We start from the raw sequence: 27878 nt of genomic DNA, 5'->3' as shown, positions 1-27878 counted from the left end.
GAATGTCATTATGGAGGAGCGACTACAATAAATATAATCAAGACGCCGATATGGCAGCCTCGCGAATATACTCGCTCCCCATGACACCTACGTGTGCGGCACCGTATGGAAGGGGTTAACCTCGAACCACTCACTCTCTCCATTTCTAATCCTGACACATGCTGTACTACTCTCATAAAAGCTTTCCTCCTATCCCATATGTCTGCGAAACCTCCCACAGTGCCTTCCTCTCTATATACATATACCATATATATACCAAGGCATTTTCCCCCTTACAAGGGAGGTAGCCACAAAGGAAAAGGCATAAAATCATTCCCACCCATTCCATCCCTGAATACACTCCACACCCCTCCACCCTCCCTTTTATCTTAGCACCTCCTGGATGACGGGTCATCCCTGCACCTTGTCCACTGCCCTGGGTCAGAAGCAGTGTCGCAAGACACAGCACATCCAAAGCAAGGCCGCTTCATTAAATCAGCGACCCCCCCCTCTCCCCATGCATAAAAAGAGAAAACGGGGAGAAATCCCTTCGGGCTGTGTCAAATTTTGCTCACACATACTACCTCACCCCCCATCCCCCGGCCATTCCACCTCATGCATCACAACATCCTCCATATACAACCATTCTCCATTCACCCCTGTCTTCTGTCCTCTCCCGTCCTTCCTCAACAGACATTCCCCTCTTCCCCAAAGCCCCCTTCACCCCATCCATCCACCTCATCCTAGGACGTCCCCTCATGTTCACTCCCTCCACATCTGCCTTCCATACCTCTTTTACTAGTCTTTCTTCACTCATTCTTTCCATGTGTCCAAACCATCCTAATACTCTTTCATCCACCCTATCTCCCAACTCCCTTTCCACCCCTGTTCTCCTCCTCACCTCCTCATTTCTCACTCTATCTAGCCTAGTAACCCACATCATACTTCTCAGACACCTCATCTCAAACACATTCAAACTCCTTCTCTCTTCCTCTCTCATGTTCCATGTTTCTGCCCCATACAGTGCTGTTGACACAGTCACTCTTTCATACAGTCTCCTCTTAGCATCCATTCCCAAATGTCTATTCCTCATTACACTCTTTAATCCACCAAGGCATTTACTCGCTTCTCTCAATCTACATTCTACCTCCACCTTCACTCCACCTTTTCCTGCCACATTTGCACCCAAGTATCTAAAACTATCCACTTCCTCCAGTCGCTCTCCCTTAATGCTCACTTCCAGTCTACTGCCACTTTCACCCTTTGTACATCTCATCACCTTACTTTTACCCACATTTATCTTTAGCTTTCTTCTATCACATACTCTCCCAAACTCTGTCACTAACTTCCTCAATCCCTCCTCCGATCCTGCCACAAGCGCAGTGTCGTCCGCAAACAACAGCTGGCTCACCTCCCACTTTTCTCCATTTTCTTTAACCATCTCCAATCCCTGACCCACTACCCTTGCATTTACCTCTTGCACTACCCCATCCATGTATAAATTGAACAGCCAGGGCGACATAACACATCCTTGATGAAGTCCCACCTTTACCTCAAACCACTCACTCTCTCCATTTCTAATCCTGACACAAGCTCTACTACTCTCACAAAAACTCTTGACAGCTCCTAGAAGCTTTCCTCCTATCCCATATATCTGCATAACCTCCCACAGTGCCTTTCTGTCTACCCTATTGTAAGCCTTTTCCAGATCCTTAACCACTTCAGTACGGGACTTAAATCTCGTGGGCAGCAGCCAATGCCAGCCGTATGACGTAACGTAATAATATTCGCATCATAAAATATAGTCACCGCTTATATCGATCGTTCTCTCTTTCACCCGCGAATTTTGAAAACCACAGAGAATGGGATTCAGGGCGCATTTGGGAGAATGTAAAAACACAGGGGCGACTACAATAAATATAATCAAGACGCCGATATGGCAGCGTCGCAAATCCACTTGCTCCTCATGACGCCTACGTGTGCGGCACCGTATGGAAGGGGCTAAAAGCCCAAAAACATCCTTCTCCTTTCCTATAGCTTTCTCACATATCTGTCTTACCACAAAGATCTGATCTACACAACCTGTACCCGTCCTAAATCCACACTGTTCCTCACCTATTACTCCCTCTGTTCCTCTCCTAATCCTCTCAATCAAGACCCTCCCATAAGCCTTCCCAACTACACTTAACAAGCTAATCCCTCTGAAACTACTACATTCACACTTGTCCCCTTTTCTCTTGTACAGTGGCACTATACAGCACTCTACCCTCTCTCCAGCAAACATTAAATAACCTCACCAGCCAGTCCACCATCACTGTACCTCCTTTTTTTTAGACATTCTGCATGGCATCCATCCACACCAGGTGCCGTACCTGCTCTCATCATCTTAACAACTGCCTTCACTTCATCCTTCCTTATTTATCCTCCATTTTCCTCACTCATCACTCATTTTCTTAGCATTTCCCACTGCAACTATCTTTCCCTCCCCATCCTCCTTCACATTTAGCAACTCCCTAAAATACTCTGCCCATCTTCCCCTTACTGCCTTCTCTTCCATTATCATCTCTCCATCTGCACCTTTTACCTTTTCTTCTCTACTTGATTCGCCTCCTCTTCCTCTCTTAATTTCTTTCCAAAACATCTTTTTATTACTTTCAAAATTTTCTGTCATACTCTTACCCCATTTCACATCTGCTCTCCTCTTTGCCTCCTTTACCTTTTGCTTTACTTCTCTTTTCTTTTCTTTGTACCTCTCATATGACTCCCTCGTCCTATTTAGTAACCAATCTGTGAAAGCTCGCTTCTTCTCTTCTACAATCTTCTTTGTTTCCTCATCCCACCATTCACTACCCTTCCTTCTATTTCCTCCTGTCCTTCTTGTTCCACACACCATCCTTGCACACTTTGTGACTCCCTCCTTGAACCATCCCCATTCCTCCTCCACACCTAGCTCTACTCTATCCTTCACTCCCTCCCACTCCCTCAGCCTCTTCTTGTATTCCTTCTCCTTTTCCTTTTCATTTAAAGAGTTGACTCTAAGCACTGTATGGGGCAGAAACATGGAACATAAGAGAGGAAGAGAGAAGGAGTTTGAATGTGTTTGAGATGAGGTGTCTGAGAAGTATGATGGGGGTTACTAGACTAGATAGAGTGAGAAATGAGGAGGTGAGGAGAAGAACGGGAGTGAAAAGGGAGTTGGGAGATAGAGTTGATGAAAGAGTATTAGGATGGTTTGGACACATGGAGAGAATGAGTGAAGAAAGACTAGTAAAAGAGGTATGGAAGGCAGATGTGGAGGGAGTGAACATGAGGGGACATCCTAGGATGAGGTGGATGGATGGGGTGAAGAGGGCTTTGGAGAAGAGGGGAATGTCTGTTGAGGAAGGACGGGAGAGGACAGAAGACAGGGGTGAATGGAGAATGGTTGTATATGGATGATGTGATGCATGAGGTGGAATGGGCCGGAGGATGGGGGGTGAGGTAGTATGTGTGAGCAAAATTTGACGCAGCCCGAAGGGATTTCTCCCCATCTTCTCCTATTATGCATGGGGGGACGGAGAGGGGGGGCTCGCCAATTTAATGAAGCGGCCTTGCTTTGGATGTCCTGTGTCTTGCGACACTGCTTCTGACCCAGGGCAGTGGACAAGGTGCAGGGATGACCCGTCATCCAGGAGGTGCTAAGATAAGAGGGAGGGTGGAGGGGTGTGGAGATGGAATGGAATGGAATGGAACGAGTGGGAATGATTTTATGCCTTTTCCTTTGTGGCTACCTCCCTTGTAAGGGGGAAAAAGCCTTGGTATATGTATGTATGACTCTAAGCACCTCCCTACCTTTTGTCCCTTTCCTCTTTCTCCATCTATCCTCCACTCTCAACTACCTTCCACCAAAAAATGATCTGATATTCTCCCACCCTCTCCCCTTAGCACATGTACATCCTTAACTCTTCCTATCATAATCCTATTTACCACTACATAATCCATGAATGCTCTATCTACCACCCTTCCATCCACCACCCGCTCCCATGTGTACTTATGCTTGACTTTCTTCCAAAACACTGTATTTGCTATCATCAACTCTCCGCTACAATTCTTTCCTGGAACTCCACATTTCCCAACCACTCCAATTGGACCAATTCCTACCCTAGTATTAAGGTCTCCCAGTACTATTACATTGACATTTCTCCCTAAATCCTCTATGCACTCATTTAAATCTATCCAAAAGGCCTCCCTTTCTTCTACACTCTTCTCACTGCCAGGCCCATATGCACTTACAAAGACCCACATCTCCTTTCCCAGTTTCACCTTCATTCACATTATCCTTGAGGAAACCTCCTTCCACTCCACTACCCGTTTACTTATCTCTTCACTTACTAGAATAGCCACCCCTTCCCTCCCTCGCCCTATCTTCACTCCTGATAACCTCCCACTTACACTCCCAAACTTACACTCACCCTTTCGCTTCCTGTCTGCCCTGTCATAAGCCATAAAAGCCCAGAAAACATCCTTACCTTTTCCTATAGCTTTCTCCTCTATCTGTCTTACCACAAAAATCTGATCTACGTAACCTCTACCTGTTGAAAATCCACACTGTTCCTCACCAATTACTCCCTCTATTCCTCTCCTAATCCTCTCAATCAAGATCCTCCCATAAGCCTTCCCTACTACACTTAACAATTTAATCCCTCAGAAACTACTACACTCACACATATCCCCTATTCCCTTGTAGAGTGGAACTATACAGGCACTCCTCCAGTCCTCTGGCACTGTACCCTCTCTTAACCCCTTCCATACGGTGCCGCACACGTAGGCGTCATGAGGAGCAAGTGGATTCGCGACGCTGCCATATCGGCGTCTTGATTATATTTATTGTAGTCGCCCCTGTGTTTTTACATTCTCCCAAATGCGCCCTGAATCCCATTCTCTGTGGTTTTCAAAATTCGCGGGTGAAAGAGAGAACGATCGATATAAGCGGCGACTATATTTTATGATGCGAATATTATTACGTTACGTCATACGGCTGGCATTGGCTGCTGCCCGCAAGATTTAAGTCCCGTACTGAAGTGGTTAAACAAACATTAAATAACCTCACCAGCCAGTCCACCTTCACTGTACCTCCTTTTTTTTTTTTAGACATTCTGCATGGCATCCATCCGGACCAGGTACCTTACCTGCTCTCATCATCTTAACAACTGCCTTCACTTCATCCTTCCTTATTTCTCCTCCATTTTCCTCACTCATCATGGTCATTTTCTTAGCACTTCCCACTGCAACTATCTTTCCCTTCCTATCCTCCTTCACATTTAGTAACTCCCTAAAATACTCTGCCTATCTTCCTTTCACTGCCTTCTTTCCCATTATCATCTCTCCATCTGCACCTTTTCTTCTCTACTTGATTTGCCTCCTCTTCCTCTCTTAATTTCTTTCCAAAACATCTTTTTTATTACTTTCAATATTTTCTGTCATACTTTTACCCCATTTCACATCTCTCCTCTGTGCCTCCTTTACCTTGTGTTTTACTTCTCTTCTCTTTTCTTTGTACCTCTCATATGACTCCCTTGCCCAAATTTGTAACCAGTCTATGAAAACTCAGGGGGGGAAAGCCCATGGCATGTATGTATGAGGAGTGATGTAGTATTAAGTTTTCTTTGTCTTCTCTGAGGTGGTTGCATCTTGGGCATTTGGGTTATGTTGCTAGGACAATTTTATGTGTTGGGGAATGGAAATTTTGGCTTTGGACTTTATTCAAAGTAAGGTAGTGAGGTTTGGAAACATGAAATTGGATACCAAATTGAAATTGTCCAGCAATTTAATTTATTTATTTATTTTATTTTTTATTTATTTATTTTTTTATTTATATATTTATTTTTTTATTTATATATTTATTTATTTATATTTTTTCATTTTTTTATGCTTTTCATCTTTCCTTTGTAGTCCAAGTGATCTTGAGGCAGATGATGAAGACAACCAAGACTATGATTCGTTGACAATGAGCGACTCCACTCTTTCACTAGTGCAGCCATATGCTGTCAAGACAGCCAATGCCAATGCTTCCTCATCCTCAAGCAATGCTGTGTCAACTGGAAGGTCAGCTAATGGAAGACCTGCAACCCCAACCTCAGAAAGTGTAGATGAGGTATGTGTTTAATTAGATTCATATGTTTTGTTTGGCACATTTATTATCACTTTTGTATTTCAATCTACAATTTATCTCCATCTCTACTCCCTTTTTACATGTGGTAGGAAAGGGAGTGGTGTAGGTAAACTATAGATTGAGAGACGCAAGTGAATGTTTGGGGGATTAAAAAGTATGGTGAGAAATAGACATGTGGGAAGAATGCAAAGGGAAGATTGAAGAGGTGTGGAAGGGGTGAACAGAGGGGGCAACCAAGGATGGATGGATGGGGGTAAAGGGGCATTGGGGAAGAAGGGGATGTCTGTTGAGGAAGGAAGGGAGAAGACATAATATAGGGGTGAATGGAAAATGGTTGTATGTAGATGATGCTGTGGTGCATGAGGGGGAGTGGGTGGGGGATGAGAGATGAAGGAGTAAGTGTGAATAATATTTTGATGCAGCCCAAAGAGATTTCTCCCAATCTTTTTTTCTATATGAGGGGATGGAGGGGAGGGGTCACCAGTTAAATGAAGCAGCCTTGCTGTGGATCTGCTGTGTCTTGCTACATTACTTCTGACCCAGGGGAGTGAGCAAGATACAGGGATGACCTGCCATCCAGGAGGAGCCAAGAAAAGAGGTAGGGAGGGGTGGTAAATGGGAGTGGAGTATGTGGGAATGAAATGGGTGGGAGTGGATTATGCTTTTGACTTGGTATTCCCTGTGGTGGGGGAAAAGAATACTGCCACCAAGTATTTCCACTTGGATCGTAAGAGGCGAGAAGAAAGGGAAGGGGAGTGGGACTAGGCATTCTTCTCCTTGTAGCCCCACAGGGAACATTCCTAAACAAAAAAGTAAAGGCATAAGAGGGTCTGGGAGTTTTCGGAACAGCACCCTAAGTTTTGGGTCTTTTAATGTGCGTGGATGTGGTACAGATGAGAGTAAAAGGGAAGAGATAGGTAGTTTGTTTGTGAGAAGAGATATGGATGTGTTGGCTTTGAGTGAAACTAAGTTGAAAGGGAAGGGTGAGTGTATGTTTGGGAGTGTAAGTGGGAGGTTATCAGGAGTGAAGAGAGGGCAAGGGAGAGAAGGGGTGGCTATGGTAGTAAGTGAAGAGATAGGTAAACGTGTAGTGGAGTGGAAGGAGGTTTCCTCAAGAATAATGTGGATGAAGGTGAAACTGGGAAAGGAGATGTGGGTCTTTGTAAGTGCATATGGGCCTGGCAGTGAGAAGAGTGTAGAAGAAAGGGAGGCCTTTTGGATAGATTTAAATGAGTGCATAGAGGATTTAGGGAGAAATGTCAATGTAATAGTACTGGGAGACCTTAATGCTAGGGTAGGAAATGATCCAATTGATGGAGTGGTTGGGAAATGTGGAGTTCCAGGAAAGAATTGTAGTGGAGAGTTGATGGTGGAAATGTGTCTAGAAAGAGAGTTGATGATAGCAAATACAGTGTTTTGGAAGAAAGTCAAGCATAAGTACACATGGGAGAGGGTGGTGGATGGAAGGGGGGTAGATAGAGTGTTGATGGATTATGTAGTGGTAAATAGGATTATGATAGGAAGAGTTAAGGATGTACATGTGCTAAGGGGAGAGGGTGGGGGAATATCAGATCATTTTTTGGTGGAAGGTAAGTTGAGAGTGGAGGATAGATGGAGAAAGAGGAAAGGGACAAAAGGTAGGGAGGTGCTTAGAGTGAACTCTTTTAAATGAAAAGGAGAAGGAGTACAAGAAGAAGCTGAAAGAGGAGTGGGAGGGAGTGAAGGATAGAGTAGAGCTAGGTGTGGAGGAGGAATGGGAATGGTTCAAGGAGGGAGTCACAAAGTGTGCAAGGATGGTGTGTGGAACAAGAAGGACAGGAGGAAATAGAAGGAAGGGTAGTGAATGGTGGGATGAGGAAACAAAGAAGGTTGTAGAAGAGAAGAAGCGAGCTTTCACAGATTGGTTACAAAATAGAATGAGGGAGTCATATAAGAGGTACAAAGAAAAGAAAAGGGAAGTAAAGCAAAAGGTAAAGGAGGCAAAGAGGAGAGCAGATGTGAAATGGGGTAAGAGTATGACAGAAAATTTTGAAAGTAATAAAAATGTTTTGGAAAGAAATTAAGAGAGGAAGAGGAGGCAAATCAAGTAGAGAAGAAAAGGTAAAAGGTGCAGATGGAGAGATGATAATGGAAGAGAAGGCAGTAAGGGGAAGATGGGCAGAATATTTTAGGGAGTTGCTAAATGTGAAGGAGGATAGGAAGGGAAAGATAGCTGCAGTGGGAAGCACTAAGAAAATGAGTGATGAGTGAGGAAAATGGAGGATAAATAAGGAAGGATGAAGTGAAGGCAGTTGTTAAGATGATGAGAGCAGGTAAGGCACCTGGTCTGGATGGATGCCATGCAGAATGTCTAAAGAAAGGAGGTACAGTGATGGTGGACTGGCTGGTGAGGTTATTTAATGTTTGCTGGAGAGAGGGTAGAGTGCAGGAGGACTGGAGAAGTGCCTGTATAGTTCCACTTTACAAGGGAAAAGGGGACAAGTGTGAATGTAGTAGTTTCAGAGGGATTAGCTTGTTAAGTGTAGTTGGGAGGGCTTATGGGAGGATCTTGATTGAGAGGATTAGGAGAGGAACAGAGGGAGTAATTGGTGAGGAACAGTGTGGATTTAGAACGGGTACAGGTTGTGTAGATCAGATCTTTGTGGTAAGACAAATATGTGACAAAGCTATAGGAAAAGGTAAGGATGTTTTTTTGGGCTTTTGTGGATCTGGAAAAGGCTTACGATAGGGTAGACAGAAAGGCACTGTGGGAGGTTATGCAGATATATGGGATAGGAGGAAAGCTTCTAGGAGCTGTCAAGAGTTTTTATGAGAGTAGTAGAGCTTGTGTCAGGATTAGAAATGGAGAGAGTGAGTGGTTCGAGGTAAAGGTGGGACTTCATCAAGGATGCGTTATGTCGCCCTGGCTGTTCAACTTATAATTGGATGGGGTAGTGCGAGAGGTAAATGCAAGGGTAGTGGGTCAGGGATTGGAGATGGTTAAAGAAAATGGAGAAAAGTGGGAGGTGAGCCAGCTGTTGTTTGCGGATGACACTGCGCTTGTGGCAGGATCGGAGGAGGAAGTGAGGAAGTTGGTGACAGAGTTTGGGAGAGTATGTGATAGAAGAAAGCTAAAGATAAATGTGGGTAAAAGTAAGGTGATGAGATGTACAAGGGGTGAAAGTGGCAGTAGACTGGAAGTGAGCATTAAGGGAGAGCGACTGGAGGAAGTGGATAGTTTTAGATATGGCAAATGTGGCAGGAAAAGGTGGAGTGAAGATGGAGGTAGAATGTAGATTGAGAGAAGCGAGTAAATGCCTTGGTGGATTGAAGAGTGCAATGAGGAATAGACATTTGGGAATGGATGCTAAGAGGAGACTGTATGAAGGAGTGACTGTGCCAACAGCACTGTATGGGGCAGAAACATGGAACATAAGAGAGGAAGAGAGAAGGAGTTTGAATGTGTTTGAGATGAGGTGTCTGAGAAGTATGATGGGGGTTACTAGGCTAGATAGAGTGAGAAATGAGGAGGTGAGGAGGAGAACAGGGTGTGGAAAGGGAGTTGGGAGATAGGGTTGATGAAAGAGTATTAGGATGGTTTGGACACATGGAAAGAATGAGTGAAGAAAGACTAGTAAAAGAGGTATGGAAGGCAGATGTGGAGGGAGTGAACATGAGGGGACGTCCTAGGATGAGGTGGATGGATGGGGTGAAGGGGGCTTTGGGGAAGAGGGGAATGTCTGTTGAGGAAGGACGGGAGAGGACAGAAGACAGGGGTGAATGGAGAATGGTTGTATATGGATGATGATGTGATGCATGAGATGGAATGGGTGGGGGGATGGGGGGTGAGGTAGCATGTGTGAGCAAAATTAGATGCAGCCCGAAGGGATTTCTCCCCATCTCCTTTTATGCATGGGGGGACGGAGAGGGGGGGTCGCCGATTTAATGAAGCGGCCTTGCTGTGGATGTGCTGTGTCTTGCGACACTGCTTCTGACCCAGGGCAGTGGACAAGGTGCAGGGATGACCCGTCATCCAGGAGGTGCTAAGATAAGAGGGAGGGTGGAGGGGTGTGGAGTGTATTCAGGGATGGAATGGGTGGGAATGTTTTTATGCCTTTTCCTTTTTGGCTACCTCCCTTGTAAGGGGGAAAAAGCCTTGGTATATGTATGTATGTATGTGTATGTATATAAATAGATTTACTGTGGAAGCTCTACTACTCTAATAAAAACTCTTGACTGCTCTTAACAGCTTTCCTCCTATCCCATATATCTGCAGTACCTCCCACAGTGCCTTCCTATCTACCCTGTCATAAGCCTTTTCCAGATCCATAAAAGCCCAAAAAACATCCTTATCTTTTCCTATAGCTTTCTCACATATCTGTCATACCACAAAAATATAATCTACACATCCCCTACCTGTCCTAAACCCACACTGTTCCTCACCAATTACTCCCTCTGTTCCTCTTGTAATCCCCTCACTCAAGACCCTCCCATAAGCCTTCCCAACTACACTCAACAAGCTGATCCCTCTGAAACTACTACACTCGCACTTGTCCTCCTTTCCCTTGTAAAGCGGAACTATACAGGCACTCCTCCAGTCCTCTGGCACTCTACCCTCTCTTAAATAACCTCACCAGCCAGTCCACCATAACTGTACCTCCTTTCTTCAGACATTCTGCATGGTATCCATCCAACCCAGGTGCCTTACCTGTTCTCATCATCTTAACCCCTTCCATACGGTGCCGCACACGTAGGCGTCATGAGGAGCAAGTGGATTCGCGACGCTGCCATATCGGCGTCTTGATTATATTTATTGTAGTCGCCCCTGTGTTTTTATATTCTCTCAAATGCGCCCTGAATCCTATTCTCTGTGGTTTTCAAAATTCGCGGGTGAAAGAGAGAACGATCGATATAAGCCGTGACTATATTTTATGATGTGAGTATTATTACGACACGTCATACGGCTGGCATTGGCTGCTGCCCGCGAGATTTAAGTCCCGTACTGAAGTGGTTAACAGCTGCTTTCACTTCATCCTTCCCTATTTCTCCTTCATTTTCCTCACCCATCACTCTCATTTTCTTAGCGCTTCCCACTGCAACTACCTTTCCCTCCCTATCCTCCTTCACATTTAGCAACCCCCTAAAATACTCTGCCCATCTACCTCTCACTGCTTTCTCTTCCATTATCATCTCTCCATCTGCACCTTTTACCTTTTCTTCTCTACTTGATTCGCCTCCTCTTTTTTAATTTCCTTCCAAAACATCTTTTTATTACTTTCAAATTTTTCTGTCATACTCTTACCCCACTTCACATCTGCTCTCCTCTTCGCTTCCTTTTACTTGTACCTCTCATACAATTCCGTCGTCCTAATTTGTAGCCAATCTATGAATGCCTGCTTCTTCTCTTCTACACCTTTCTTTGTTTTCTCATCCCACCACTCACTACCCTTCCTTCTATTTCCTCCCACCCTCCTTCTTCCACACACTATCTTTGCACACCTTATGACTCCCTCCTTAAACCATCTCCATTCCTCCTCCACACCTAGTTCTACTCTATCCTTTACTCCCTCCCACTCCTCTTTCAGTTTCTTCTTATACTTATTCTCCTTTTCATTTAAGGAGTTCACTCTAAGTACCTCCCTATCTTCTGCCCATTTTCTCATTCTCCACCTATTCTTCACTCTCAGTTTACCTTCCACCAGAAAATGATCTGATATTCCCCCACTCTCTCCCCTTTGAACATGTACATCCTTAACTCTTCTTACCATACTCCTGGTCACCACTTATAGTCCATTAATGCTCTATCTGCCACCCTTCCATCCACCACCCTCTCCCATGTGTACTTATGCTTGACTTTCTTCCTAAACACTATTTGCTATCATCAACTCTCTTTTGAGACACATCTCCACCATTAGTTCTCCACTACGATTTTTACCTGGAACTCCATACTTCCCAATCCCTCTATGCACTCATTTATATCTACCCAAAAAGCCTCCCTTCCCTCTATGCTCTTCTCACTACCAGGCCCATATGCACTTATAAAAACCCACATTAGCAAACAGCGAACAGTACAAAAATATTTGGATAAAAAAAGAAATGAGTGAAGAAGAAAAAGAGAAAGAAAAAGAACTTAGGAATGAGGCGAATCAAAGGAATGAGAATAGAACTGAAAAAGAAAAGGAGGAGTTTTTTTGGAGAGTGATAGACATGAGGCTGAGAAAAAGATATATAGGGAAAATAGAAACAAAGAAGACAGAAGGGGAGGAAGAGAGAAGAAACTAAAAATAGCTTATACAAATATAGATGGAATAATCTCAGGAATAAATGAACTAAATGATTATCTAGTCTCAGAAGAACCAGACATAATGGGAATTGTAGAAACCAAATTAAAGTACACCCTAACACCCCACACTGTGGGACAAGGTGTATACAACTGTTGGACAAAGAATAGAAAGAACAAACAGGGCGGAGGAGTTCTAATATTGACTAAGAAAGATTTGAGTGTAACAAAAATAACTGAAGGAAAAAACAATGTAGAATCAATTATAGTACAAGTCAAAGCTAACACAAGCCTGGACAGAAAGGGATCATTCCGAGTTACTAGAAGATACAAAAGATGAATTAATTGAAACACTGAAAGATGGAGGAAATACAGTAATTATGGGTGACTTTAATTCAAAAGAAATATGCTGGGAAGAAATGACAGTGAAGGGGGAGAGAAACACTGGGGCAATGTACTCCTTGACTTGACCATTGAATACACAATGACCCAGTGGATTAAAGAAAATACTAGATACAGAGGAAATGAAGAACCCTCAAAATTGGACTTAATACTTACGACAGAACCTGAGATTATTGAAAATTTTTATTATAAAACTCCGATAGGAAAAAGTGACCGCGTACTAATTGAAATGGAATTGATAGAACAAATGGACCAAAGCAAAAATGATAAACATAGAATAGGAAGACCTATGTATAACAAAACAAACTTTGAGAAACTTAAAACATTCTTTCGCAATGCAAACTGGGAAAAATTCCAAAACGAAGATACAGGGATAGAAGAAAAATGGAATATATTAAAATAAATTTATAATGAAGGAGTGAACAAATATGTACCACAACAAAAAATGGAAAAGGCATACATAAAGAGCTGGTACAACAAAAGATGTAGTGAAGCTAAGGAAAAAAGAGACAAAGCTTGGAAAAAGTGGAAAAGAGATAAGAAACAAAGCAAATGGCAAACGTACATCAAACTAAGAAACGAATATGTAAAAATACGCAGAGATGAAAAGAGGAATTATGAAAAAGGATAATAGACAAATGTAAGGAAGAACCCAAACTATTTTACAAATATGAAAATGGAAAACTGAAAAATAAACAAGAAATAGAAAAACTGTGCCAAGATAAAAAGGAATATACAGAAGAACTGGAAATGGCTGAAATTATGAACAACCACTTCAGATCAGTATTCACAATAGAAAACTCGCCTAACAGTGTAGATAGAGAGAGAGAATTATCCCCAGCAATGAAAGAAATAAACATAACACAAAAAGAAATCTGTGATCAAATTAAAACCCTTTATGTCAGAAAATCACATGGCCCAGACGGAATTGCAAACTGGATGCTGAAGGAATCTATACTATAGTACAAGAAGGAGATGGATGGGCAGACTGTGCTTTTCTGGACCTGCAAAAGGCATTCGATAAGTTACCTCATAAGAAATTAATAGATAAGATAGAATCAAAGGGTGGCATCAGAGGAAAATTATTGGAATGGATGGAAGACTTCCTGATTGGGAGGAAAATGAGAGTTGTAATTAGAGAAAAATTCTCCAACTGGGAAGAAGTAAAAAGCTGTGTCCTGCAAGGATCGGTACTGGCCCCGATCATGTTCGCCGTATACATTAATGACATGAATGAAGGCGTGGAGTGCTATATGATTTTTTTGCAGATGATGCAAAATTACTTAAAAAGGTAAAAATGGAAGAAGACTGCAACTCATTGCAACAAGATCTGGACATGATATGGAATTGGACCCAAAAGTGAGAAGTGAAATTTAATATAAAGAAATGCAGTATAATGTAATTTAAAAAGAGTAAAAACAGAATATCAAAAGAATACAGAATTGGAGAAGAAAAAATAAAAAAAAGCAAACTCTGAAAAAGATCTTGGAGTGATTGGAAAGGACATGAAACCTGATAAGCATATAAATAAAATATTCAGAGAAACCTACAACTTATTGAGGTCAATCAAAGTGGTATTTACTTATATGGATGAAGAAATGATAAAGAAAATACTAACTACACTAATAAGACCAAAACTTGAGTATGCAGCATCACTTTGGACACCCAGCACCAAAAAGAATATTAAGAAACTAGAAAGATTACAAAGAGCGACAACCAAACTAGCACCGACTCTTGCCAAATTAACATATGAACAAAGACTATCCAAACTGAACCTACCAACACTGGAACAAAGAAGAGAAAGAGGAGATTTGCTGACTATCTACAGAATAATGATAGGAATGGAAGTTTTAGACAGGAACGACCTGTTAGTGTGGGACAACGGTAAAACGAGAGGACATGGGAAAAAAACTGAAAAAAGATATCTATAGAAAAAACTTGAAAAGGAACAGTTTCCCACACAGAGCAATTAATACATGGAACAAATTAGACAACAAAACAGTTTGTGCAAACACTATACAAGATTTTAAGACAAAACTTGATGCGGAGAGATACAAAGACGGGTCACCACGAGCATAGCTCCCCTCCCATATATTACAACTAGGTAAATACATCTCCCTTCCCAACTCCACCTTCATCCACATCAACCTTGATGAAACCTTCCACCCCACTACCCGCTTACTTATCTCTTCACTTACCAGTATAGCCACCCCTTCTCTCCCTCATCCCTTCTTCACTCCTAAGTACCTCCCAGCTACACTCCCAGCTACACTCCCAAACTCACAGTCGCCCTTTCCTTTCATTTTAGTTTCACTCAAAGCCAGAACATCCATCTTTCTTCTCACAAACATACTGCCTATCTCTTCCCTTTTACTGTCATCTTTACCACATCCATGCACATTAAAAGACCCAAACCTCAGGGTACTGGTTGGAAAACTCCCAGACCCTCTTATGCCCTTTTTTTTTTTTTTTTTTTATGGGAATGTCATCTTTTGGGGCTACAGGTAGCAGGACTCTTAATCCCATCCCCCATCCCAATTATTGTTGTTAGCATTCTCTTCCCCCACCACAGGGTAGGCAAAAAGAGGAAATGAATATTCAGAGAAATGGTACAGGACAGTAACAAGGGGTTGGGGGACAGCATAACGGATGGATAGTCATAGTATAAAAGTGTCATCATTTCTCTATGAACAGAGTTTTCCTCTATCACAGACAAAATGATGTGTGGCTCTGGTCCATAGGGGCACCCCATATAGACCCTGAAGTATCAACTGCATGCTACTTTGCCACAATAACATGCAGACAATACCCCAGACCATATGCACTCGCAGAAACTCTTCTCTCCCATCCAAACTTCAATTTTACCCACATTATCCTTGAAGATTTGTCCCTCCACTCCACCATGTATTTTCCTATTGCATCACTATTGCTAAGATAAGAGGGAGGGTGGAGGGGTGTGGAGTGTATTCAGGGATGGAATGGGTGGGAATGATTTAATGCCTTTTTCTTTTTGTCTACCCCCCTTGTAAGGGGGAAAAAGCCTTGGTATATGTATGTATCACTTACCAGCAGTACTACTTACCCATCTTTGTCCACTCATCACTCATGACACCCCCTCCAGCTCACTCCGACTCAAACTCACCCCTCCCATTCATCTTAGTTTCACCTAGTAACATATCCATCTTCTGTCTTACAAACATACTGCCAATCTCTTCCCTTTTACCCTTGTATGTACCATAGTCACACATGTTTGATCACCCAATTTCTAAGGGTTTGGTTGGAGTCCTCCCAGACTATATTTTCACTTTTCATAAGAGGAAAACACTGGGAAGATCCCCAGTCCCCTCATTCCATCTCAGTTGCATTTTATGACATGCATGAGAAATAGGGGCAAAATTCTTTCCCTTGTACTACAGAGGGAATCCAGAAGAGTAGTCATAGAAATGGTAAAGGACAGGTTCAAGGGAACTGCATAAAGGAGGGACAACTGTAGTACAAAAGCATCATCATTACCTTATAAGTAGAGATATTAAACTCATCAAAATAGTCCTTGGAGTATTGGTTGTGTGTAACCACACAGTCATTAGCCCAATATGGTGTAAATACAATAAATACAATTAGGTTGATATACAAATCAAGAAATATAAATTCAAGACCAAACAGATCTGTACTAAATCAAGTACCCCAGACATGAACTTGAGTTACTCCTAATGTACACCCAGGTCATCACCCAGCATGAAAACAGTATCAATGTGGAATTAACCTGAAAATAATTGCTCCAGATATAGACACCACACAGGTGACATAGAACATCTCATATTACATTGCCTCCCATTCACTTCATTCAGATTGAAGTACATGGGCTGCAAGTTTCCTAAAAGAGAACAGAAGTAATAGATTGATGGAATTTATTGTACAGATTATTATGTACATATGCAAAGGCTAATCTCCCAATCTCCCAAATAAGGGACTAGTAGAATCAGAGCACTCATCCACACCAAAGAACCCAGTTCAGTGCAATATGTGCAAAAACTGGGCCCACCTCACTTGTACAACACTTGCTGACACAAACCAATACACAAACACTTGGACATGTTCTACCTGCCCTCCAGTAACCCCACTCCCACCTCCCCAACCACAGCCAGCACCCTTGCCCACTCCCAATTTCCCTTTGCCCATATCCCCAATCAGTACTCCCCTTCCTTTGTCCCCAATCTCTCCTTTCCCCCCCCCTCTAACCCAGATCCTATACCTTCCCCATTAACACCCCAACCTCAACCCCAAACGGCAACATACAACACATACAGAACACACATACATACATACATATACCAAGGCTTTTTCCCCCTTCCAAGGGAGGTAGCCCAAAAGGGAAAGGCATAAAAACACTCCCACCCATTTCATCCCTAAATACACTCCACACCCCTCCCACCCTTCCTCTCATCTGAGCACCTCCTGGATGACGGGTCATCCCTGCACCCTGCCCACCGCCCTGGGTCAGAAGCAGTGTCGCAAGACACAGTACATCCACAGCGAGGCCGCTTCATTTAATCGGCGACCCTCCCTCTCCGTCCCCCTTTGCATATAAGGCGAGGACGGGGAGAAATCCCTTCGGGCTGCGTCAAAATTTACTCACACATACTACCCCCCCCCCCGCCCATTCCTCCTCATGCAGTCACAACATCATCCATATACAACCATTCTCCACTCACCTCTGTCTTCCGTCCTCTCCCTTCCTTCCTCAACAGACATTCCCCTCTTTGTGAGATCGAAACCTTTATTAGTACTACGTTTCGCTTGTTACAGCTTTTTCAAGTACAGACATGACACACACTCTGAGCACATATAAGCCAACAGGGAAGGAACTGGGAGAGGTTATCAGGGAGGGGTGGGTGGTAGGTGGAGGGGGAGGAGGGGGACGGGTGGGACTTGGTGGAGACAAAGGAGGACATTTCGGACAGTTTGTTGAAGTGGACTAAGGGGGACATTTCATACATTTATTTAATGCGGGTAACAGATGGATTATAGGAGGGGCGATGTTAAACATGCCTCTGTTCTGCTCAATGGTTTTGAAGCTTTGAATGGCGGCCGCTTCGAGGCATTTTCTCCTCATCCTATCTGGTTCACTAAACAGAAGTTCTGCGTTATCCCAATCCATCAGGTGGTCGTTGGTGTTCCGGTGGATAACGCAGGCGTTGGTGGTGATGTTGTTCCGGGAATCGTAGCGATGCTCCCGGATCCGGGTCTTCAGGTCACGGGAAGTCTCGCCGATGTATACTTTATCACATCCAGCACAGGGTATGCGGTAGACACCAGCGTTTTTTCCCCACATCTCGTCCTGGCTGTCATTCCTTCTTGAAAGCTCTTTGATAGTTCTGCTGGACTGGCCCACTACCTGAATGTTGCAACGCCCAAGTGTCCAGGTGAGGGTGGCGGTGACGCTGCTGGCTGGAAGGATAAGCCTCCTAGCTGGATCTTTTGTTGGTTCCCGCCCTTCCATTATTTTGAGTGCCTTTTTCTTACACTGGTGGATGATGCACTCTGGATATTTTAATTTATGAAAAACCTCCTTTATGTGCCTAAACTCGTCCTCTAAGAATTCAGGGCTACAAATTCTGAGAGCTCTGAGGTAGAAACCTATGACTACACCTTTTTTAATACTGAGGTCATGGTGGGATAGGAAGTGAGTCAAATCGTCCTTATTGGTTGGTTTCCTGTAGACCACCTGATGGATTGGGATAACGCAGAACTTCTGTTTAGTGAACTTCTGTTTAGTGAACCAGATAGGATGAGGAGAAAATGCCTCGAAGCGGCCGCCATTCAAAGCTTCAAAACCATTGAGCAGAACAGAGGCATGTTTAACATCGCCCCTCCTATAATCCATCTGTTACCCGCATTAAATAAATGTATGAAATGTCCCCCTTAGTCCACTTCAACAAACTGTCCGAAATGTCCTCCTTTGTCTCCACCAAGTCCCACCCGTCCCCCTCCTCCCCCTCCACCTACCACCCACCCCTCCCTGATAACCTCTCCCAGTTCCTTCCCTGTTGGCTTATATGTGCTCAGAGTGTGTGTCATGTCTGTACTTGAAAAAGCTGTAACAAGCGAAACGTAGTACTAATAAAGGTTTCGATCTCACAAGGTGTTTATTCTCACAGTCTTGTCGGCTTTTGCCATTGTGATTCATTCTCCTCTTCCCCAAAGCCCCCTTCACCCCATCCATCCACCTCATCCTAGGACGTCCCCTCATGTTCACTCCCTCCACATCTGCCTTCCATACCTCTTTTACTAGTCTTTCTTCACTCATTCTTTCCATGTGTCCAAACCCTCCTAATATTCTTTCATCAACCCTATCTCCCAAATCCTTTTTCACCCCTGTTCTCCTCCTCACCTCCTCATTTCTCACTCTATCTAGCCTAGTAACCCCCACCATACTTCTCAGACACCTCATCTCAAACACATTCAAACTCCTTCTCTCTTCTTCTCTTATGTTCCACGTTTCTGCCCCATACAGTGCTGTTGGCACAATCACTCCTTCATACAGTCTCCTCTTCGCATCCATTCCCAAATGTCTATTCCTCATTACACTCTTTAAACCACCAAGGCATTTACTCACTTCTCTCAATCTACATTCTACCTCCACCTTCACTCCACCTTTTCCTGCTACACTTGCACCCAAGTATCTAAAACTATCCACTTCCTCCAGTCGCTCTCCCTTAATGTTCACTTCCAGTCTACTGCCACTTTCACCCCTTGTACATCTCATCACCTTACTTTTACCCACATTTATCTTTAGCTTTCTTCTATCACATACTCTCCCAAACTCTGCCACCAGCTTCCTCAATCCCTCCTCTGACCCTGCCACAAGCGCAGTGTCGTCCGCAAACAACAGCTGGCTCACCTCCCACTTTTCTCCATTTTCTTTAACCATCTCCAATCCCTGACTCACTACCCTAGCATTCACCTCTCGCACCACCCCATCCATGTATAAGAACACACAACATCAACATATTACAACACAACATTGATGGTATTAATGCAAAAAAACATGAACTCAAACACTTTCTTAAACAACACAACATACACATTGCAATTATACAAGAAACAAAACTAAGACACTCTCACAAAACACCATCATTTCATAATTACAACACCATCAGACAAGACCGGACCAAGAGCAATGGCGGTGGACTCATCACCCTGATCCACCGCTCCATCTGTTTTGTGGATACAAGCACCACAACCAAAATTCTCCTCCCTACCACAAATAACACTACAGGAATCCAATCCATTCGAATCCGCACAGGCAACAAATCAACACTGACAATAGTTAACATGTACATTCCCCCCCAATCATCCCCCACAGTTCCAAACACCTTCAGGCCTCAATTTAGCCAACTAGCCTCAATCCCCAACCTGATCATGGGTGGTGACTTCAACACCAAGTCGTCAGCCTGGTATGTCGACAGCCCTGACACAGACAGAGGGCTTGATATACAGACTCAGTTTGACTCATTGACTATCATGAACAACACACATAATCATACACATATCCCACACCAAGCCCTCTACACTCCCTCCTCTCCTGATATCACCTTTTGCTCCCCCTGCCTAACCCCAACAACATCATGGAGAGTGGTCGGAGCCCTTGGCTCTGACCACCTTCCAATCATCATCACCACCAAAAGAAGATGCACCCCAGTTGGCCACAGACACACATACACCAATTACAAGAGAGCTAACTGGGAAGCTTTTACTGAAGAGACAGAACAACATTTTGAAACACTTAACAGTACACCAATCACAAACATAAACAATACTGTGCACACTTTTAGTACAATCATACAAAACGCAGACAAGAGATACATCCCTAGAGGCAACAGAAAATCACACAACCCCAACTTCACACCAAAAATCCAAGGCCTCATCAGACAACGAGACACACTTAAACACAATACCCCCACACCTATCCCTCAAAACATGGCAGACCAAATACAAACACTAAACACTGATTGCCAATAAAATACATGAACAAAAAACACAAAATTGGCAAAACTTTATCAATACACCAGCAAATTGTACAAAACACACTTTGAGAAACTTAAAACATTCTTTCGCAATGCAAACTGGGAAAAATTCCAAAACGAAGATACAAGGATAGAAGAAAAATGGAACATATTAAAAGAAATATATAATGAAGGAGTGAACAAATATGTACCACAACAAAAAATGGAAAAGGCATACATAAAGAGCTGGTACAACAAAAGATGTAGTGAAGCTAAGGAAAAAAAGAGACAAAGCTTGGAAAAAGTGGAAAAGAGATAAGAAACAAAGCAAATGGCAAACGTACATCAAACTAAGAAACGAATATGTAAAAGTACGCAGAGATGTAAAGAGGAATTATGAAAAAAGATAGACAAATGTAAGGAAAAACCCAAACTATTTTACAAATATGTAAATGGAAAACTGAAAAACAAACAAGAAATAGAAAAACTGCGCCAAGATAAAAAGGAATATACAGAAGAACTGGAAATGGCTGAAATTGTGAACAACCACTTCAGATCAGTATTCACAATAGAAAACTCGCCTAACAGTGTAGATAGAGAGAGAGAATTATCCCCAGCAATGAAAGAAATAAACGTAACACAAAAAGAAATCTGTGATCAAATTAAAACATTTGATGTCAGAAAATCACATGGCTCAGACGGAATTGCAAACTGGATGCTGAAGGAATGTATGGAAGAATTAACTGACAAAATATATAATATAATTAAATCCTCATTTAAAGAAGGAAAAGTATCATTGGACTGGAAAAAGGCAAACATTGTACCAATTTATAAGGGAGGTGATAAAGAAGATCCATCTAACTACAGACCGATCTCCCTAACAAGCACAATAGCAAAAATTTGTGAAAGAGTTGTCAAAAACAGATGGGTTAAATACCTGGAAGAAAAATACATACTGAACCCAAATCAATTTGGATTCAGACAAGGGAGATCATGTACAACAAATCTGATCTGCTTTTACTCAAGATTAGTAGACGTAATACAAGAAAGAGATGGATGGGCAGACTGTGCTTTTCTGGACCTCCAAAAGGCATTCGATAAGGTACCTCATAGGAAATTAATAGATAAGATAGAATCAAAGGGTGGCATCAGAGGAAAATTATTGGAATGGATGAAAGACTTCCTGATTGGGAGGAAAATGAGAGTTGTAATTAGAGAAAAATTCTCCAACTGGGAAGAAGTAAAAAGCTGTGTCCCGCAAGGATCAGTACTGGCCCCGATCATGTTCGCTGTATACACTAATGACATGAATGAAGGCGTGGAGTGCTATATGAATTTTTTTGCAGATGATGCAAAATTACTTAAGAAGGTAAAAATGGAAGAAGACTGCAACTCATTGCAACAAGATCTGGACACAATATGGAATTGGACTCGAAAGTGGGAAGTGAAATTTAATATAAAGAAATGCAGTATAATGTAATTTGGAAAGAGTAAAAACAGAATATCAAAAGAATACAGAATTGGAGAAGAAAAAATAAAAAAAGCAAACTGAAAAAGATCTTGGAGTGATGATTGGAAAGGACATGAAACCTGATAAGCATATAAATAAAATATTCGGAGAACCCTACAGTTTATTGAGGTCAATCAAAGTGGCATTTACTTATATGGATGAAGAAATGATAAAGAAAATACTAACTACACTATTAAGACCAAAACTTGAGTACGCAGCATCACTATGGACACCCAGTACCAAAAAGAATATTAAGAAACTAGAAAGAGTACAAAGAGCGACAACCAAACTAGCACCAACTCTCGCCAAACTAACATATGAGCAAAGACTATCCAAACTGAACCTACCAACTCGGGAACAAAGAAGAGAAAGAAGAGATTTGCTGACTATCTACAGAATAATGAAAGGAATGGAAGTTTTAGACAGAAATGACCTGTTAGTGTGGGACAACGGTAAAACGAGAGGGCATGAAAAAAAACTGAAAAAAGATTGTTATAGAAAAAACTTGAAAAGGAACAGTTTCCCACACAGAGCAATTAATACATGGAAAAATTAGACATCAAAACAGTATGTGCAAACACTATACAAGATTTTAAGATTACAAAGGATTACAAAGGCGGAGCATGCTGACAGGAGACCTTTTGATCCATATCTAGGTCGGATGCGAAAAAATCATAATAATGAAACAATAAATAAAAACTATAATAATGTAAATAACAAGTAAAATACATAAATGCATAGGTATAGTTAAATAATAAACAAACAGGTAAATAGTAAATAATAATAAATTGACATATACATACATATACCAAGGGTTTTTCCCCCTTCCAAGGGAGGTAGCCAAAAAGGGAAAGGCATAAAAACACTCCCACCCATTTCATCCCTAAATACACTCCACACCCCTCCCACCCTCCCTCTCATCTGAGCACCTCCTGGATGACGGGTCATCCCTGCACCCTGCCCACCGCCCTGGGTCAGAAGCAGTGTCGCAAGACACAGTACATCCACAGCAAGGCCGCTTCATTTAATCGGCGATCCCCCCTCTCCGTCCCCCTTTGCATATAAGGCGAGGACGGGGAGAAATCCCTTCGGGCTGCGTCAAAATTTACCCCCGCCCATTCCTCCTCATGCAGTCACAACATCATCCATATACAACCATTCTCCACTCACCTCTGTCTTCCGTCCTCTCCCTTCCTTCCTCAACAGACATTCCCCTCTTCCCCAAAGCCCCCTTCACCCCCTTCACTTGACATATAACTAATAATAAATGAAAATCAGAAAGACAAATGATAACATAACAAAAACAAATAATATAAGATAAATTATAATCATTACAGCATCTTACTTAGGTATTTATCTAAATGATTCTTAAAGCTTCGAACTGAACTACATTGCACTACCTGTGCAGGAAGTTTATTCCATTCATTAACTACATGGTTGGCAAAGTTGTTTCTACCTACTTCCAAATTGAATCTGTTTCCGGACAGTTTGAGACCATTGTTTCTTGTCTGATTCTCATTCAATGTGAAAATTTGGTCACTTTTGATGTCAATTCCCTTTAAAATCTTAAAGACCTGTATCAAGTCACCTCTGAGTCTACGCTTTTTTAGGGAAAACAGATTCATGTGTTTTAGTCGATTTTCGTATGATTTATTTTTGATATTTGGAATCAGTTTTGTGGCTCGCTGTTGTACTTTTTCCAGTCTGTCAATATCTTTAATGAGATTCGGTGACCATACTTGATGCGGAGAGATACAAAGACGGGTCACCATGAGCATAGCTCCCTTCCCATATATTACAACTAGGTAAATACTCAACAGCATTACACTATCTAACAGTAACAGAACACGCTCTCACGCAGCAATAATCACAACAACAGACAATCTACCCTCAAACAGACAACAAGCAAACACACTCATAAATCATTTTGCATAGACAAGCCATCTCACTTCTCACCCTGACAATCGACGCACTATTCGACGTAAGAAAGCCTTTCCCACAGACTCAGACTATACACCCTTCATAGACAGTCAGACAAAACACATAATACATAATCTCAAGCACTCATATGCCTGTGGCCCTGATAACATATGTAACATCCACCTAAAACACACTGGACCACAAGGTATACACATACTCACAAACATTGCAAACTACAGCTATTCACACAACACTATACCCGACATCTGGAAGCATTGTAAAATGATCACCATTCCAAAACCGAACAAAGACCCACCAATCCCAACATCGCATGCCCAATCACACTTCTCTGCACCCCCTCTAAAGTCATTGAACGCCTAATACTTCAACTTGTCACACCACATATTCCCCTTGCTGACTCACAACACGGTTTTAGGCCACTACACTCCACAAACACTCTTCTGATAAACCTCACACAAAGAATTTTAGATGGCATCAATTCAGATAGGCCCCACCGCAGAACACTTCTTATAACATTAGACATTAGTAAAGCTTTTGATGCTATCCCCCGCCACAACCTAACAAATAAAATATATAACACAGACATGCACAATAACACCAAAAGATGGCTGGCCAATTATCTGGCAGGTAGGAATGCTTATGTGTCATATAATGGCCAATCATCGCACATCAGAAACATTAAGAATGGAGTACCACAGGGCTCTGTTCTATCCCCCACACTCTTTAATCTATACATGCATGACTTACCCACACCAGACACCTCATAAATACAAATCTCTTCCTACGCAGACGACATAACAATCACATGCACACATTGTAACACAGACAAAGCTGCAGAAATAATCCAGCCTTACCTTGATACACTCAACACATGGTTCATCACAAACAGACTCAAAATAGCTCCAACCAAATCTACAGCAACACTTCTCACCAACTGGACAAAAGAACACAAGTATATACCTCATCTCTACATCAACAACACTCTAATACCACACACAAACACACCAAAAATTCTTGGTGTAACATATGATACATCCATGTCTTTCAAACAACACATCACAAACATAAAAATTAAATGCACACCTAGACTTAACACACTTAAGTCAATCACTGGAACAACATTTGGACAAAACAAAGAAACTAATACAACAATGTACAAACAATGCATATGCTCAGTGATGAATTATGCGAGTCCTGCATGGGCTCCTAATCTCAGTGAGACACACCACAACACCCTTCAAATCATACAAAACAAAGCCCTAAAAACAATTACAGGCTGCACAAATACAACACCTACAGACCATTTACACCATGAAACAAAAGTCCTCAAAGTCAAGGACCACCTCGACATGAGAGGCACACAAACACTTGCCGCAGCCACCACAAACACATCACACCCACTACACTACATAGCAGAACACCCACACACACCAAGAAACATTAAAACGACACCCAAAGACCTGTATCACACACAGATACTCTCTTCTCTTCCTCCACAACCACCAAATACCAGCCTCCGGAAACATATTCATAATCATATCACTCACCGCTCCATTAACACACTGAAAGACAACACACTGCTGCATACCAGACCCCCTGATATCCACCCTTCTGAATCCTCTCTCCCATGAAAGGACAGAGTCCATCTGGCCAGACTGCGATGCGGCAACCACCCAGCACTTCTAAGCTACCAGAAGAGGCTGGATGACCGCATTGTGAACAGCTGCCCGGGATGTAACACTTCACCCCATACCATACAACACATAATAGAAGACTGCATTACATACAATCATGCATGCAAACAACACAACATACACTCTATAAAGGATTTGTGGGAAAACCTAGTTTCGGCTGTGGCATTCCTTGGGGAGACGGGACTGCTTGGACAGACAGTCTAGGGAACAACGACAACAACAACCCAGTCACAACCCACCCCTCACCTCTGTATTTTTCTCCCACAAAGAACCAAGCAAAAGCAGAATATTAAATTCTGTTTTCTTTACCCACAGTTGCTAGAAAGAGCCCGTGAAGAAAATAGACGTTTGTTGTGCTTATTGGAGGAACGTGACCATCGTATATCCTCATTAGAATCTCGCCTAAGTCAACTGACTGGAGAACTTTCTCAGGCCAGTTTAGACCGTTCCAACTTACGACAGGAGAATACAGCTCTCATACGTGCCATGGCCTCCTTGGCAGCTAAGTAGACCTCATGCAGGTCTGTTCCTTTCTTATGGCAGCAAGATAAAGGAAGGACTCCATACTCTCCCTACATTTGGCTTGTGTGCATTGTGGCTGTAAGGGCAGCTTCTTAACCATATCTTTCTTGTACTGCTAATTGTTGAATCAGCTATCAACTCAATGAATATATTTTTCTCTTTAGCATATATAGAATTTGTATCACCTTTCATGTATGTCTTCTGCATCATATTTAGGTGATTTTAAAAGTTGTAGAAATCTATACAAGGTTATGATATTGCCCTTGGAATAAAGCAAAAGTTATTCTTCTGAAAAATTGTATTTATAGGGAAATCATTTATGTAGGAATTCTTTAGTTTTGTAATGATAGAAAAGTAGGCAAATTGTTCTAAATGTGTATGACCAAGAATGTATTTTTATTTTTGCTGTCAAGATTGATAAATTTGTACTCAAAGTATGCTCATTTAGTTTTAATATATATATGTATATGTATGTATGTATATATATATATATATATATATATATATATATATAATATAGTTTTTTTTGTTTTTTGTTTTTTTCTGAGAGGGAGGGTATTTGAAAATCCTTTCACAAGTGTTCAGATTAGTAAAAGGAATGTTTGATCATGGTAACAAAGTTTGTTCCTATTTCCAAAGTGGGTTTGAAACTTACTTTGGTAGTTTTTTAGATGATATACAGAAAGCCTATTAATCTGGATTAATGAAAAAGATCTATTATATCCTATTTTATATTGTGTTAATATTATTAATTTCATAATTATATATTTATGAGCCCCTGACTTGATCATATATGGCTTGTAACAAACTGCAAGCTGATCCATGGCATTTTTGTTTATGGTCTTTTCATTATAGTTGATAGAACTAAGAGGCAAGACAGGGTCAGATCAGGTCATGTCAGTCATGTCAGGTCAGTGCTTAGCCTGCCACAGGACTTCATACTAGCATTCAAACTGGTCTTGGTTCTTCTTCTTCTTTATATTCTCCTCCTCCTCCTCCTTCTCTTCTCTCCCCCCTCCCCTTCCCACCCTTCCTCCTATATTTATACACATATATATCCCAGACCAAGTCAGATGCATACTATACAGTTAATTACCTATTCCATGGCCCAGTCTGATTACAGTGGACCAGAGAAGACTAAACAAATCTTTGTGATCATGTATATTAGTAAGACCAAAGTCCCAATGTAGTATCTCACACCAATACAACTCATAGAGTAGAGAAGTTACCCAGTGCATCAAAAGAAGTTACTAGTAAATTGAATCTCTGCCTCCCACTCCCCACATGTGCAATTGTATGCCTGCTCTACGTTTGCTCCAAAACTTCACTAGCTGACCTATGCACTAACAACTTGCTCCTTAGTGTGGTATTCATAGAACTGGTTTTTTACCTCTTGTCCATCTGCTCACAAGCT

The 27878-nt window shown here is 42.0% G+C and overlaps 1 protein-coding gene across 1 annotated transcript in view; it reads left to right on the top strand.

Annotated features, from left to right (window-relative positions):
* The window catches only part of LOC143035124 (uncharacterized), a 140026-nt gene extending 113081 nt beyond the window's left edge, over positions 1-26945 (top strand). The window contains exons 6-7 of the mRNA XM_076201718.1: positions 5911-6112; positions 26258-26945. Coding sequence (XP_076057833.1) covers positions 5911-6112; positions 26258-26452 — 397 coding nt within the window. The 3' untranslated portion in view covers positions 26453-26945. The remainder of the gene's footprint in view (positions 1-5910; positions 6113-26257) is intronic.
* Positions 26946-27878: the final 933 nt, after the last annotated feature.

This window comes from Oratosquilla oratoria, chromosome 18 (assembly GCF_046742065.1).
Source record: "Oratosquilla oratoria isolate Oo_2021 chromosome 18, ASM4674206v1, whole genome shotgun sequence".
Classification (NCBI taxonomy): domain Eukaryota; kingdom Metazoa; phylum Arthropoda; class Malacostraca; order Stomatopoda; family Squillidae; genus Oratosquilla; species Oratosquilla oratoria.
This window is presented reverse-complemented; position numbering and strand designations above follow the sequence as displayed.